Source organism: Eptesicus fuscus, chromosome 18 (assembly GCF_027574615.1).
Source record: "Eptesicus fuscus isolate TK198812 chromosome 18, DD_ASM_mEF_20220401, whole genome shotgun sequence".
Taxonomy (NCBI): domain Eukaryota; kingdom Metazoa; phylum Chordata; class Mammalia; order Chiroptera; family Vespertilionidae; genus Eptesicus; species Eptesicus fuscus.
Genome location: NC_072490.1, coordinates 1,935,235 through 1,949,927, shown reverse-complemented (window position 1 = coordinate 1,949,927; position 14,693 = coordinate 1,935,235). Strand labels below are relative to the sequence as shown.

General features: G+C 50.9%; 1 protein-coding gene across 4 annotated transcripts in view; it reads right to left on the bottom strand.

Annotated features, from left to right (window-relative positions):
- The window catches only part of RBM6 (RNA binding motif protein 6), a 67,502-nt gene that overhangs the window by 9,705 nt on the left and 43,104 nt on the right, over nt 1–14,693 (bottom strand). For all 4 annotated transcript variants that reach the window (XM_054729735.1, XM_054729736.1, XM_054729738.1 and 1 more), the window contains 4 exons: nt 3,506–3,580; nt 3,041–3,101; nt 649–924; nt 101–261 (listed from right to left, as the gene is read on the bottom strand). In XM_054729735.1, coding sequence (XP_054585710.1) covers nt 101–261; nt 649–924; nt 3,041–3,101; nt 3,506–3,580 — 573 coding nt within the window. The remainder of the gene's footprint in view (nt 1–100; nt 262–648; nt 925–3,040; nt 3,102–3,505; nt 3,581–14,693) is intronic.

Here is a 14,693-nt window from a genome sequence, read left to right as displayed (position 1 = left end):
GCCTCCCGGTCTCACGGGCAGTCACTCCACCCGAATGGATGTAAGCCCAGAGGAGAGGTTCCCAGCCCGCTGTCCCTAGGCCGCTGCAGGGGACACTCACGGCGTGGGAGTCGAGGTCAATGAAGCCGTAGGTGTGGCCCATGGGGCCGGTTCTGTTCTTGATGATCCGGACGTTGGCAGTGGTCAGGTGGACGTAGGGCTCCAGCACTTCCACGATCACCTCCGGGGGCGTGGACCGGTAGATGCGTTTGAGCATGATGGCTGAACCAACGGCGCAGATGGCAGCGCGGAGAAAGACACAGGTTACCTTCGGAGGCCGCACAGCCTGGCTGCGTGGGGTTTTTAGCTGAGATGCTACCTGCCCTAGCGGGGCTGCTTCTGTAACCAACGCTAGTCAAATAAATGCCGGCCTTGGCTTCACCAACACTTAGAATCTACAATGGGGCCTGGCTGCATGTGAACAGCAACTTGCTACTGGAGGACGAAGGTCCCTTTAACTAGAACAGCAAGGCCCAGGAGAGCAGGGCCCTCCAATCAGGCTGAGCAGCTGTGCGAGGCTGTGGGGAGTGGTGGTCCCCAGCCACAGCACAGGCCGGCCGACCCCACCGCGGGGTCACAATCCGGCACAACCCCCGACAAAGCACTCACTTTTGCTCTCCCCATCCTGGCGGGTCTCCCCAGACCACGGATCCTTCTCTCGGTCTCTTCGGAAGCTGAGCCCTTCCCTTCGAGAGGGAGGCGGATACCGATCCGCTTCTTTCTTTTGATGTCCCGAGCGTGGCTCTTGTCCTTCTTCCCGCTTCTTGGGCTCCGGTTCCTTGTCAGCGGGCCTCGGGGGCTGGCTGGGTGGCTTTTCTGATGGCGGTGGGAGGGGCGTTTTCTGAAGCTGAGGGTAAGCCACCAAGTCCTGCTTCACGTCTGTCACTAGAGGAACAGAAACAGAATCTCTGGCAGGTTCTATCAAAGCCCTGCTGCTGGGCCGTCCTCCCTGCCGTCAGGTACTGGCCCTGCAGTGCCTTCACTAGTCTCAGGAGCGCCTGCAGGAAGCGCCCTGGCAGACTGTACTCAGCGCTAATGAGAGCACAGGAACGAGTTCACAGAAGGAACTACCCAAGAATTAAAAACTTAATATGAGCCCGGCCGGTGTGGCTCAGTGGTTGAGCGTCAACCTGTGAACCAGGAGGTCCCAGTTCGATTCCCAGTCAGGGCACATGCTCGGGTTGTGGGCTCGATCCCCAGTGGGGGACGTGCAGGAGGCAGCTGATCAATGATTCTCTCTTCTCATTGAAGTTTCTCTCCCCCCCCCACTTCCTCTCTGAAATCAATAAAAATGTTTAAAAAATTAATATTGAGTATTCTGTTACTTCCCAAACATTTATATACAAATCCTTCATGAGACCCTGGACCTAACAATTATAATCAACGATAAGAACAGATTTGGTGACAAAATTACTAAAATATGACTCTTGCTAGAAGTTTGGTAGTAACACACATCCCAAACGTGTCTGGGAGCCTTGCTTCTGGCAGGTTTTATCCAAAGCACTGTCTGTGTGGCACAAGGACAGCTGTCTCAAATTCTGTAAGACCTCGGCCTCGTCTCCTCTGGCAAAGCTAAGAATCGACCTACCTGCAGACACATTGTTTATACGTAAAAAATTATAGCAGGCAAATATAAATGATTCATTACAAATCTTTCTATAGGAGAATAATCTATCCAGTTAATTATGGGCACATTTTTGCAATTAATCATTCTTAGAGAGTTCATAGGAAGCCATGTGACTCAAAAGGAGACATTCTAGGGGCCACACAGAGATTGATGGCAGCGACGGCACCTGGTGAGCACCTGCGCCATGCTTACACGGAAGGCTGTCTCAGCCCAGGGGCTTTAGAAACCATCATTCACTTGTTAGAACAGACTGAGAAAGAAGTCTTTCTTGAGAGAAAAAAACCATTTTGCCTCATCTGGTCACGTAAGCAGCTAAAAGCTGAGCCGTCTGCTCACTTTCCCACCTGTGGGCATGTCTCTAGAGCAGGCGTCCTCAAACTACGGCCCGCGGGCCACATGCGGGTGTTTTTGCCATTTTGTATTTTTACTTCAAAATAAGATATGTGCAGTGTGCATAGGAATTTGTTCGTAGTTTTTTTTTAACTATAGCCCGGCCCTCCAACGGTCTGAGGGACAGTGAACTGGCCCCCTGTTTAAAAAGTTTGAGGACCCCTGCTCTAGAGCGTGCCTTCCCGAGACTGTCACGGCGCCTGCGCCACAGCCCCTCAGGAGGGAGGAGCTCCGCTCAGGTCAGAGCCCAGAAGGAAGCTCTGCAGGCGTCCTCCGTCCCACCTGTGGAGCGGGAGGCTGCACAGAAGCTGCCGGAGTCCTGCACGGAACTGTATGTGACGGCCATCCCAGCTTTCCTCAAGGCGTCATGTCAGAAAGACGGCCGTGACAGTCACTGCTACAGGGCTGCTGTGAGGGCGCCTCTGGGAGCTGCCTGAAGGGGGCCCAGCTAGAGCTTTTCTGGAAAAAGTTACTTTAAAGTCCAGTGACAGAGCTGATGGGCTTATTCCTCTATAAAAGGAGCACACCCCCTCCATCCTGATGACTTCCTCTTGTCTACAGTTCACTGTTACTTCAACAAATGTTTTTCTGTTGAAGATCCTGCAGTTTACATCGAGTGCAAATGAGAAAATAGTAATGATAGCAAATGACTCCCAATGACTTCAAAGAAGCGGGGAAGGGGTCACACGGACAGATGCCAGGAGACGCTCCCAACCTAACATCCTCAGCTGCGCCCTGAGCCACACCACCACCGACCTCTGTTCAGCTGCCCACTGAGCCACCTCAGGCTGAGGAGCCTGCAATCCAGCTCTCCCTGGTGGGCCTCGGGGATCTCAGTCATTCACTAGCAGCCACCTGAGGTGAGGAGTCACACTGCACTTTAAGATCAACTTCTATTTGGGATCCTACTCCACAGCCAAGGGAGAGCAGAACGTGTGTCCTGCTCAGCGCACAAGGTAAAAACCACGGCTCCACCCCACTCACCTTCCCGCGGGCACTTGCAGAATGAGCATGAAGGTTGGTGTCCAGCAGTGCTGGCCTTACACTGCAAGAGAAAGAAGTCAATTTGACTACAAATACTTTTTAAAACCGAACGTATACCCAACGTATGGGAATCACTTTTGGGGCCCGGAACACATTAACTCAATTTACATGATTTCTAACGGGAAAAAGTGATTCAGTTTTCAAACAAATGGCTCTCGAACAGTCTTCTGGACTAAATTAAGTCATTTCAAAAAGAGTTTCCCACGGCAGGCCCAGCACTCTGTGGCACAGGCAGAAGCTGGGAGATCGGAGCTGTCGGTGACTGGGCCCTGGCCTCCAGCTCGTCGGAAATGAACCAAGAGCTTTGCCCTTGGCCATGCCCGCTACCAGACAGCGTTCCTAGAGACGTGGAGGAGCTGTGATGCCAGGTCCTCACTTCTGAGGAAAGGAACTCTCGGCACTTACCCGTTTGCAGTACCAAAAATCCAGGCTGGGTACATACTCGAGGGTGACCTCTTTGTCATGGATCATTAGCGTTCCCTGTGGAGACAAAGACAGAAGCCATCGACATCAGCCCTCAGCGAAGCGGAGAGACAGGAAGGCACAGACAGCCTGCCGGTCCCCAGCGGGAACTTTACAAAGAGGGAGCTTCTCATCAACAGGCGTCAATGGCTGCCTTAAGCCACCACGTGGGCATGTGGCGGAGCAAGCACAGGCTTCGGGACAGGGACTGCGAGGAGGTGGTGTCGGTCTTCGGCCTTGGCTCCTGCGGGTCGGGGCGCTGTCCCCGGCTCTGCTCCTCCAGAGCTCAGGCGTGCACTCCCCTGTGCGCCCAGCACGTCCCCCACCTGGCAGGGCTAGCTCACTACCCACAGCAAACTCTTCCTCCTGCAGCCCGGAGCCCCAATCGCCTTCTTCCCGAGGCTAACTCAAACCTCCCTGGAGAGGGAGGAAGGGCTCTAACTCCGGTGCCTGGGAACTTTCCTGGGAAAACTGGCTGCATGGCAAAAGCACCAGGAGAGAGAGGCACAACACGGAAGACAGGAAGGAAGGAGGGAGGCGACAGCTTCACAGAAGCTCACATCCTCACACCTGGAAACTGGGTGGCTGGTGGCAGGGGCCGCGGCATCACCCTGGCTTGGAGCCTACAGAGTGAGCCGCCATGAGAGCCGAGAACCAACCACGGCAAACAAGCACTTTGGGAAAGTCTGGCGCGGGACAGGGGGCAGGGGACAGGGGACGGGGGACAGGGGACGGGGACAGGGGACAGGGGACAGGGGACAGGGGACAGGGGACAGGGGCTCAACAAGCCGCAGCTAGAGCTCCGCTGCCTCTGCACAGTGGACAAGTCATGGGATCCATTTCCCACCAAGCTAAAGGGAGCCCTGTTTAATCAGCACTAACCAGCTAAAGGGGGCCCTGTTTAATCAGCACTAACCAGCTAAAGGGGGCCCTGTTTAATCAGCACTAACCAGCTAAAGGGGGCCCTGTTTAATCAGCACTAACCTAACCAGCTAAAGGGGGCCCTGTTTAATCAGCACTAACCTAACCAGCTAAAGGAGGCCCTGTTTAATCAGCACTAACCAACTAAAGGGAGCCCTGTTTAATCAGCACTAACCAGCTAAAGGGAGCCCTGTTTAATCAGCACTAACCAGCTAAAGGGGGCCCTGTTTAATCAGCACTAACCAGCTAAAGGGGGCCCTGTTTAATCAGCACTAACCTAACCAGCTAAAGGGGGCCCTGTTTAATCAGCACTAACCTAACCAGCTAAAGGGGGCCCTGTTTAATCAGCACTAACCAGCTAAAGGGGGCCCTGTTTAATCAGCACTAACCAGCTAAAGGGGGCCCTGTTTAATCAGCACTAACCTAACCAGCTAAAGGGGGCCCTGTTTAATCAGCACTAACCAGCTAAAGGGGGCCCTGTTTAATCAGCACTAACCAGCTAAAGGGGGCCCTGTTTAATCAGCACTAACCAGCTAAAGGAGGCCCTGTTTAATCAGCACTAACCAGCTAAAGGGGGCCCTGTTTAATCAGCACTAACCAGCTAAAGGGGGCCCTGTTTAATCAGCACTAACCAGCTAAAGGGGGCCCTGTTTAATCAGCACTAACCAGCTAAAGGGGGCCCTGTTTAATCAGCACTAACCAGCTAAAGGGGGCCCTGTTTAATCAGCACTAACCAGCTAAAGGAGGCCCTGTTTAATCAGCACTAACCAGCTAAAGGGGGCCCTGTTTAATCAGCACTAACCAGCTAAAGGGGGCCCTGTTTAATCAGCACTAACCAGCTAAAGGGGGCCCTGTTTAATCAGCACTAACCAGCTAAAGGGGGCCCTGTTTAATCAGCACTAACCAGCTAAAGGGGGCCCTGTTTAATCAGCACTAACCTAACCAGCTAAAGGGGGCCCTGTTTAATCAGCACTAACCAGCTAAAGGGGGCCCTGTTTAATCAGCACTAACCAGCTAAAGGGAGCCCTGTTTAATCAGCACTAACCAGCTAAAGGGGGCCCTGTTTAATCAGCACTAACCAGCTAAAGGGGGCCCTGTTTAATCAGCACTAACCAGCTAAAGGGGCCCTGTTTAATCAGCACTAACCAGCTAAAGGGGGCCCTGTTTAATCAGCACTAACCAGCTAAAGGGGGCCCTGTTTAATCAGCACTAACCAGCTAAAGGGGGCTCTGTTTAATCAGCACTAACCAGCAGGTACTTGCGAAAGCAGAGGAAACCAGCTCTGCCTAGACGGGACCCTCACCACACTTGAAAGTGAACTAACCAAGAAGCGACTCTGGACCTAGCCCCTGCGCTGCTCGCTCTCCGCCCGCTAGGTCCTCTGTGTCTCCTCAGACAGGGCTCTGAGTTACACAAGGCCTTTCTTTGCAATTGGACCTCAGTTTCTTTTCTTTTTTTAAAATATATTTTATTGATTTTTTACAGAGAGGAAGAGGAATAGAGAGTTAGAAACATCGATGAGAGAGAAACATCAATCAGCTGCCTCCTGCACACCTCCCACTGGGGATGTGCCCACAACCAAGGTACATGCCCTTGACCGGAATCGAACCCAGGACCCCTGAGTCCGCAGGCCGACGCTCTATCCACTGAGCCAAAACGGTTAGGGGGGACCTCAGTTTCTTCTTGGATCAATACATCTGTCATATAATGCTTTACCTCTCTGCTTTTCACACCAAAAGAGTCAAGAAAATACATAGAGACCTAATCGGTTTGGCTCAGTGGATAGAGCGTCGGTTGCGGACTGAAGGGTCCCAGGTTCGATTCCGGTCAAGGGCATGTACCTTGGTTGTGGGCTCAGCCCCAGTAGGGGGTGTGCAGGAGGCAACTGATCTATATTTCTCTCTCATCGATGTTTCTCTCTATCCCTCTCCCCTCCTCTCTGTAAAATAATCAATATATTAAAAAAAAAAAGACATAGAATAAAATTACTGTCTTGTCAAAACCAAAGGAGAACAGCCGGCCTACCCAGGCCCTAGAACCTGGTCTCTGAGAAACTGTTCCCTGGCTGTGTCTCAAGGCGGGGGGACAACGGTAATAAATATTTGCCAATATTTATTAGGTGCTTACTCAGAGCCAGAAACTGTTAAATTCGTATTGTATTTAATTCCCTAAATGACCCCATGAAGCTACATCACCTCCACCTTACAGACGAGGAAACATGTCAGAGAGGCAAGGCCAGCTGGGGAAAGGCAGAGCCAGGTCCACATCTGGGGTCACAGAGAAGGGACCTCCTGCCCTAGTCACCAACTCCTGCTCAGTATTAGGGGAGGAGCCAGCCCAGAGGAGAAGAGCTCTGCAGGCAGGGAGGTCAGGGGACGGCACTGTATCCTTCCACCTAGAGGCAGTCTCTCACATCGTTTGAGCCATGGACTCTGGGCCGGGCAGTGCGGCTCAGTGGTTGAGCGCTGTCCCATATACCAGGAGGTTGTTGGTTTGGCTCAATTCCCAGTCAGGGCACATACTCAGGTTGTGGCCCAATAGGGGGTGTGCAGGAGGCAGCTGATTGATGTTTCTCTCTCTCCCGCCCTCTCCTTTCCTCTCTCTGAAATAAAAAACAAAACAAAACTAAAAACCCAACAACGTGGACTCTGGGTCACGTTCCCTAAATCTGAATCCAGCCTTCACTCCATGACCTTAAGCAAGGTCCTTAACTTCTTTGCACTTAAGTTTCCTCATCTGTAAAGTAGGGATGACAGTATCTACTTCTTAAGGTGGTTACAACAATTAAGAAAATTAACATATGAATGAGCTTAGCATGGAAAACAGTGAAGGCTCAGCAATGCGTTTAGACCCCTCTGTGCCGCAGGGGAGACAGCAGGGTCAAGCAGCCACTCGCTCCAGCGCCCTGCCTGGCCTGTCAGCCAGTGATGGCTCACAGCTCCTCCCGCCCCGGGAAAGACCACATGTCCGCTGGGAAGGGTCGCTGCCCGTCGGAACCTGCACCTTATGACTACTCAGTGTTAGCTGCCGATCACTGGGCCAGATCTCGGCACCCAGGCTCAATTTCCCGGCTTTCATCGTCAGTACCTGGTACCGAAGAGGACTAAATGCTTGTGAACGAAAGAGTGAATGGCCCCCAGGGTCCCCGGAAAACTGGCATGCGCAGTGCACAGCAGCTCCGGAGGGAGTACCGCTGTCACAGACTGCATCGTCCACCTGCCCATGAAACGTGTGGCTGCCATTGGAACGAGGCACCCTTGCGAGTGACAGTCCATTGCAAATTCTGACTCGCCACTTGGCGTCAGCGGAAGCAGGGATCCCTAAGGCGAGGAGCACTTACACCGCTCAGGGAGCCACTTGCTGCCTGGGAGCGGTGGTGAGCTTCTGCGGAAGGCAGGGACCCCGCCAGAGCACTCACTGACAGCGACTTTGAGATGACCGTCACCTCATGTATTACAAAGGCCACGGTCTGACTCCTCAGAGGCCCCTACAAGTAAGGCAGCTAGGAACCACTGCTGAAGACAGGAAATGGCTTCACCACCACTGCTGTTTTAGTAAGAACAGACACTCAACTTGAAGGAGAGCCACCGGGTCCATCTCTGAGCCACGCCCCTGCTGCTCTGTACACAGGCAGCCCAGACACCAGCCCGGCCTGGGACACACGCCCCGCCCCGCCCCGCCCCGCCCCGCGGTGCCCTTTTTCAGGCTTCAGCGAGCAAAGACCCACCAGTGCCTCCTGGGAAGCAACCGTGGGAGTGGGATTAATGAATGGGGAGGATGACTTCATCACTTTGGTTGCCCACTTTTAATTGTCTATTATCTGTCTTCACACAATAGAATTTTTATTCATCATTTGGATTGCTGGGTCATTTATTAAGCTGCTGAAGTAAAGGCACCGGAAAGACCACGCGTCTGATGAACCAGGTGTGGCTCCTGAAGAGAGTCCCACTGGGTCTCAGTGGGACGCTGCTCCCTCATGGAGAGACAGCGCCACGGACTAGCAGCCATGTCTTTATTGCAGCCGATGCCACGAGGCACAGGAAGGGCGTGGTCAATGTTTACAGCGTTCTCCTGGGTTTGGCTCCTACTCAACCACATGCACCTGGTCCAGCTTTGTTTACTTGCAGCCTCTATCACTCAGGCACGTGGGTCCACGTGTTCGGACCGTAGCTTCAAGCTTATATTTCCAAGTAAAACCAGAGACACCCCCTTTCTCGGGAGTGTGAGATTAGGTTAAGTTAGATTATAACCTGCTAAAATCCGACCAAGCCCAAAGCTCTCACCTGACAAAGTCATACACAGGTGTTCCCACATCTGCCTTAAGTGGCCTGAATGTGAAGCTGCAAAAAGCTAGAGATAGTCCGGCCAGTGTGGCTCAGAGGTTGAGCATCGACCTATGTACCAGGAGGTCACAGTTTGATTCCCACAGACTGATGTTTCTCCCTCTCCCTTCTTCTCTCTGAATTCAATAAAAATATTAAAAAGAGCCGAGACCGGTTTGGCTCAGTGGATAGAGCGTCGGCCTGCGGACTGAAGGGTCCCAGGTTTGATTCCGGTCAAGGGCATGTACATTGGTTGTGGGCACAACCCCGGTGGGGGGTGTGCAGGAGGCGGCTGGTCGATGTTTCTCTCTCATCGATGTTTCTGGCTCTCTGTCCCTCTCCCTTCCTCTCTGTGAAAAATCAATAAAATATATTTTAAAAAATATATATATTAAAAAGAAAACAAGGCTAAGAGATAATGCCCTCCTGAAGACCAGGCAGTCCTTCTCTCCACCTCAGGGACACTGCAGGGGAGCAATCTGGTGTGAGGCTGCTGAATTCAACATCCACGTTTCCATTTCCCTTAAAATTTTTTTTTTTTATTGATTCAGAGAGGAAGGGAGAGGGAGAAAGAGACAGAAACATCAATGGTGAGAGAGAATCATGGGTCGGCTGCCTCCTGCACGCTTCCTACTGAGGATCGAGCCCACAATCCAGGCATGTGCCCTTGACCAGAATCGAACCCAGGACCCTTCAGTCTGCAGGCCAACACTCGATCCACTGAACCAAACCAGCCAGGGCCATTTCCTTTTTTGCTGCTGCTCTTGGAGACTTTATAGCTCCATTTTGTGACTCAACCTTGAGAAGGACTTGAGTGAGACAAGTGAGACTCTCCCCTGTGCTTATGCTGGCTGATAACCAAGCTTAGGAGGAACAAGAGAAATGGACACAACCTTTCTGGCCAGGAGCTTTGCATCTTTGTTAAAGATCGCCAACACAGGCACCGCCACAGGAAACTGTGCTGAGAACACAGCTGCCGTGGGACGTGACGGACCGTCTCAGCGCATGGAGAGAGACAGGACCAGAAAGCAGGGAAAACGCACGTGAGCCTCGTGACTACACTCACACCGGGAAACGGCAAGCCCTCTCTGTGGATCTGTGCCTCCTCCAAACCCACGAAGGGAGGATCGGTTACTGGCGCTGAGAACTGGCACTGTTTATGAGACAGTAATCTTCATTCACACAGCAACTACGATGTACACAGGCATTCTTCACAAATGTCACCTCGCTCAAGCCTCCTAAGTAGGACATACATAAAACCTGCTGCCACACGGAGAGTATGGCTGGGGTCCCCGGAGCAGCCTGCCAAGATCAGAGCTTGTTAGCAACACAGAGAGGTCCGGTCAGGTGTTCTTTTCACCATACGGCTTTTTGGTTTGATTCCGTTTTTAAACTTCCAGGGAGTCAGTCAACTCATCATACTTGCCACACCAAAATGACTTCTGATAAAAAGACACACAAGGTAAGCTAAAGAAGTTCACAAGCAATGGACCCATAGGGAGTTTAGAGACCTGCTTCTTGACAGCTCTGCCCCCCCCCCCCCCCCCGCCTCTCCCGGTGGTCTTCACGCGCTCCCGCACCTGCAATCACGTGGGTGCTGTGCCTAAGACCAAGAGGCTGCTGGGAAGGAGCTGCTACCTGAAGTTCCAACCATCGTGACAGAAAGAATGAAGCGAGAGGAACAAAACGGCAGGTAGGAACAGAAGTGTCATTTCTCTTAGTATAAAAGAGTCGTTTTAATATAAATCTTTTGCAAAGCAACTAGGCGCATTCTTGTTGGTGCAGGATATGTTAGATTTCAAACATTTTGTCACACTCACTATTCCCAAAGGCCAAATCCAAAACGAGGCAGAACAAGGAGAGGAGAAGGCGGGGCAGCAGAGGGCGGAGATCCGGAGGGAAGCACACCAAGGCTCCGTGCCCGCTGCCCGCCGACCCTCTGCTTAGCCTGGCCTTGCCCCAACAGGACCTGAGCTGCCCTCTGAGCAGCCAGGAGATGGGCCCTGGCGGGGACTCCACTGGAAGCAGAAGCCACTTCGGGAGCCGAGTTCAGGTGGACGGGCAGGAAGACGGCCTTCCTGGCTGCTGCTTATCTTGAGATGTCTTTTCTCGTCCAGACGAAAACACAACAAAAACATTTCCTAAAATCCTCCTTAACATCTTTCACGGCCTGACCCGTTTCTGTCATTTCCTAAGAAACACACCAGCATCTGGGGAGGCCGTGCTGTGCGCTGAGGGGCATGGCGGGCCTGTGCTGCCCCGAGCCACTGAACTGCCCGGGGCCGGGTCTCCGACGAACTCTGCTCCGGGACCACAACACCCTCCAGACCAGGCCCTGGCGGACAGCGACTTGGTTATTTAAAGGCGTCTGGTGCTGAGAATAATCCCACCCACGCCACCACCACTCCCCGCCGGTCTTGTGTGTATTTCAAGGTAGGATTCCAGTTCCTCCAAAAAAGTCTCTTGTCAAAATGCAATCGTATCCGTGATCTGTGTCTTGGAGATAACTTCCTTAACTGAGGCCCAGACTTAGGAAGAATAGACTCGTCTGCCCAGGGATCCACCGGACTCTCCCATTCTAAGGGGCACGTGAGTCAAAAACAGAGGCAAAATATAAACACACACACACACACACACACACACACACACACACACACACACACAGAGTGAGTAGGCAGTTAAGTAATGAAACAGCCCAAAGTCTCTCTCCTTTGAGAAAAGGAGGCTCCACCAGAGACTGCCAGGCAGGCGGGCACGCAGCCAACTCCTTCACCACAGACTGTGCTATAAAGAAATGATTGACGAGCTCCAGCTAGTATACCTAGAATCACCAAACAACCGTGAACCACTAAAACGCAAATATGTTTTAAACTTTCAGTTTGTTAACTCCATATGTTTTATTTTTGTTATTATTATTTTTTAAATCCTCACCCAAGGACATGTTTCCATTGATTTTTATAGAGAAAGGAAAGGAGAGAGCGATGAGAAACATCTACGTGAGAAATAAACATTGATCAGTTGCCTCCCGCAGGTACTGAGCGGGAACTGAACCTACCGCGACCTGTGGGCGCGTGGAACGACACTCCAACCAACCGAGCCACCCCGGCCAGGCCACTTTACACGTTTAGAGCAACGTTTCAAATGCTCAAAAGGACCTCAGTCTAGTTAAGATGTTCCTTGTTAACAATAAATTTATTTCCCAACAAAGATCTGACTTAGTTCTTAGTGGAAGTAGATTACACTTGAACATACCTTACTGATAATTCTCAGGATTCCCTTCAGAGCTCAGGTCTCTGTAACTGCCACTAATTTCATTTTTCTCCTCTCAGTTGGTTTCAATCACGCCATAAGGAAATGAAAGGACTCACAAAGCAGAAGACAGAAACACGACATGGCTTGCTCGTGCCTAAGGATTTTCTCAGTCAACCCCCAAATAAGTGAGGGCTGTGAGGGCAGAGGCTCTGAGTCCCAGTTCAGAGGGCTCCCGCCCTGCAGTCAGGACCCTTCTCCCACGTTTGGGCAGCTCTGCGACAGGCTCATGTTCTGGGTGACTCCTGTTCCAGCTCCCCCGGCTCTTTTCTTCTGGAAAAAGTGGAGCCTAAACTCAACACACACACACACACACACACACACTCTCTCTCTCTTCATTGTCGAGGTTCTCTGAATCGAATCACCGTGGCGGGAGGGAGTTGCTAAAACCAATGTGGAAATGCCAAGCTCCTTATTTTGCTGTTTACTGACTAATGGAACCAGCAGCTGCTCTTCTGGCCTCACCATTGAGAAGAGATGATGTCTACTGGCCCTTTACCTGCTGCCTCCCACCCGACCCTGAGCTCTCCTAACGGCAGCCTCTATTGGCCTCGCTGGTTTCAATGTCCGTGCTCGGGACATTCCAGAGAACCCTGCTGACATGCTTTCTATAGAAACAGCACCCTGAAGAGATAAATAAAATACAGAGCCACCAGGTCTCTGAACTCACACTGTCCAACCACCGTTTCAGGAAGGTAACCACGCATTCTACTTTTTTCTTAGGCAAAAAGCTATAGACCCAACAGCACTCTGACAGAAGCTGCAAGACTAAGAATAGAGGCTTCGAGAGAGAAAAGGTCCATTGGACAGGAGGCTAGGCCCCTCATCATTTTAGGTCTACCCATTCTCACCTGCAACCAACACAGAAGCACCAAACTTCAACCCCTAACATAAGCAGGCGGCGGCACTTCACATTTGAGACCTGCTCAAGTAACGTAGTTCACACTGAGGAAGCAACGTTCGCTGAACTGTAGGCTCACGGCAGCCCCGACAGCAGATACGAACAGAGAATGAGGAATGATCTCAGCACAGGGCAGAAATCTCTGGTGACCCAAGAGTGTGGGAGAGGACAAAGCCCAGGTCTCTAACGATACCCTAACTAGAGTTGCTGCCAAGTCTAAAAAGGCATAGCCCACAGCCATCCAGAAACCCTCCTTCGATGCCTTTAAACACCCTCGGACCATCTAAAATAGTAAAAGGCATTTCTTAGCCCGGCCAGCGTAGCTCAGTGGTTGAGCATCAACCTATGAACCAGGAGGTGATTTTTTTCTTTATTATGGAGAAAAAAAAAATCCCCAAGGGCTATGAAGATGGAAGATAGCACCAGTGATCTGTCTCATCATTGATGTTTTCATCTCTCTCTCCCTTCCCCTCTGAAATCAATTTTAAAAAAAAGGCATCCTTTATATTTGCTTGAAGGTTATCACAATGACCAAAATAAGTGACCGTATAATTAAAATTTTCTTATCTCTTTGTAAGAAAAACTGGGGAAAATCCATTAAAAAGGGAGAGCTTTGGGTAATGTTCAGAAGCACCTTGAGATTTGTTATACAGAACAAACTACATGTCCAGGTTTTATAAGGTAACCCCAACTTGCAGTTCTTTCCTGTTGAAGGGTGTGTGTCGGGCAGTGCAAACCAATGTGAGAGGTTGCAGAGATGGTCAACATTACAACACACCACTGGCTTCTCTCAAAAAGATTAATGTACTGAGACTGTGTCTTCTTGTGGGAAGACTTACAGAGTTTCATAGATTTTAAAATGCCTTTACCTTTTCCCCTACCACCTCCTCATCCCTCAAAATCACTAGCCAGAACAGGATATGTATTCTTTTTTTTAATATATTATCAATTTAGGGAAAGAGTGAGAAACATCGATATGAGAAACATCAATCGGCTGCCTCCTGCATGCCCCACACTGGGGATGGAGCCTGCAACCCAGGCATGTGCCCTGACCGAGAATTGGACCAGTGACCTCTTGGTGCATAGGACGATGCTCAATCTACTGAGCCACACCAGCCAGGCAGGATATGTATTCTTTATTCAACAACAAATGTTTTCTCAGCTGACTAGGCATGGGGATATTTTAAAGCATGAGGACAATAAACAGGCACACTTTTAAAGAAGGAAGCACATATCTCTATCTGAAATTCGTATCAGGAAACATACAGAATGGAAAGAGTTCTTTAATATTGTCAGAAGGGAAGAGAAACAAAACGAGGGCGACAGTTTATGCTGAGAAGTCCACTGTGCTGACAGCTCACCAACAGTTTAGGGGTACAGTGCTCCAGGAGCTGCATGTACAACAGACAAAGCGGGATGCGACCCAGAGAGAACATGATAAGCCACATGTAAGAAAAGTGAGCGTCCAGAAATAAGCAAGATCCAGATATATTCTTGCTAAGATATACCTGGCAGAAATGCGGATGCTTTTATTCTTTCTGTACTTTTAAAAAATATATTTTTATTGATTTCAGAGAGGAAGGGAGAGGGAGGGAGAAACATCAATGAGAGAGAATCATTGATCGGCTGCCTCATGCATGCCACCTACTGGGGATCGAGCCCACAACCCAGGCATGTG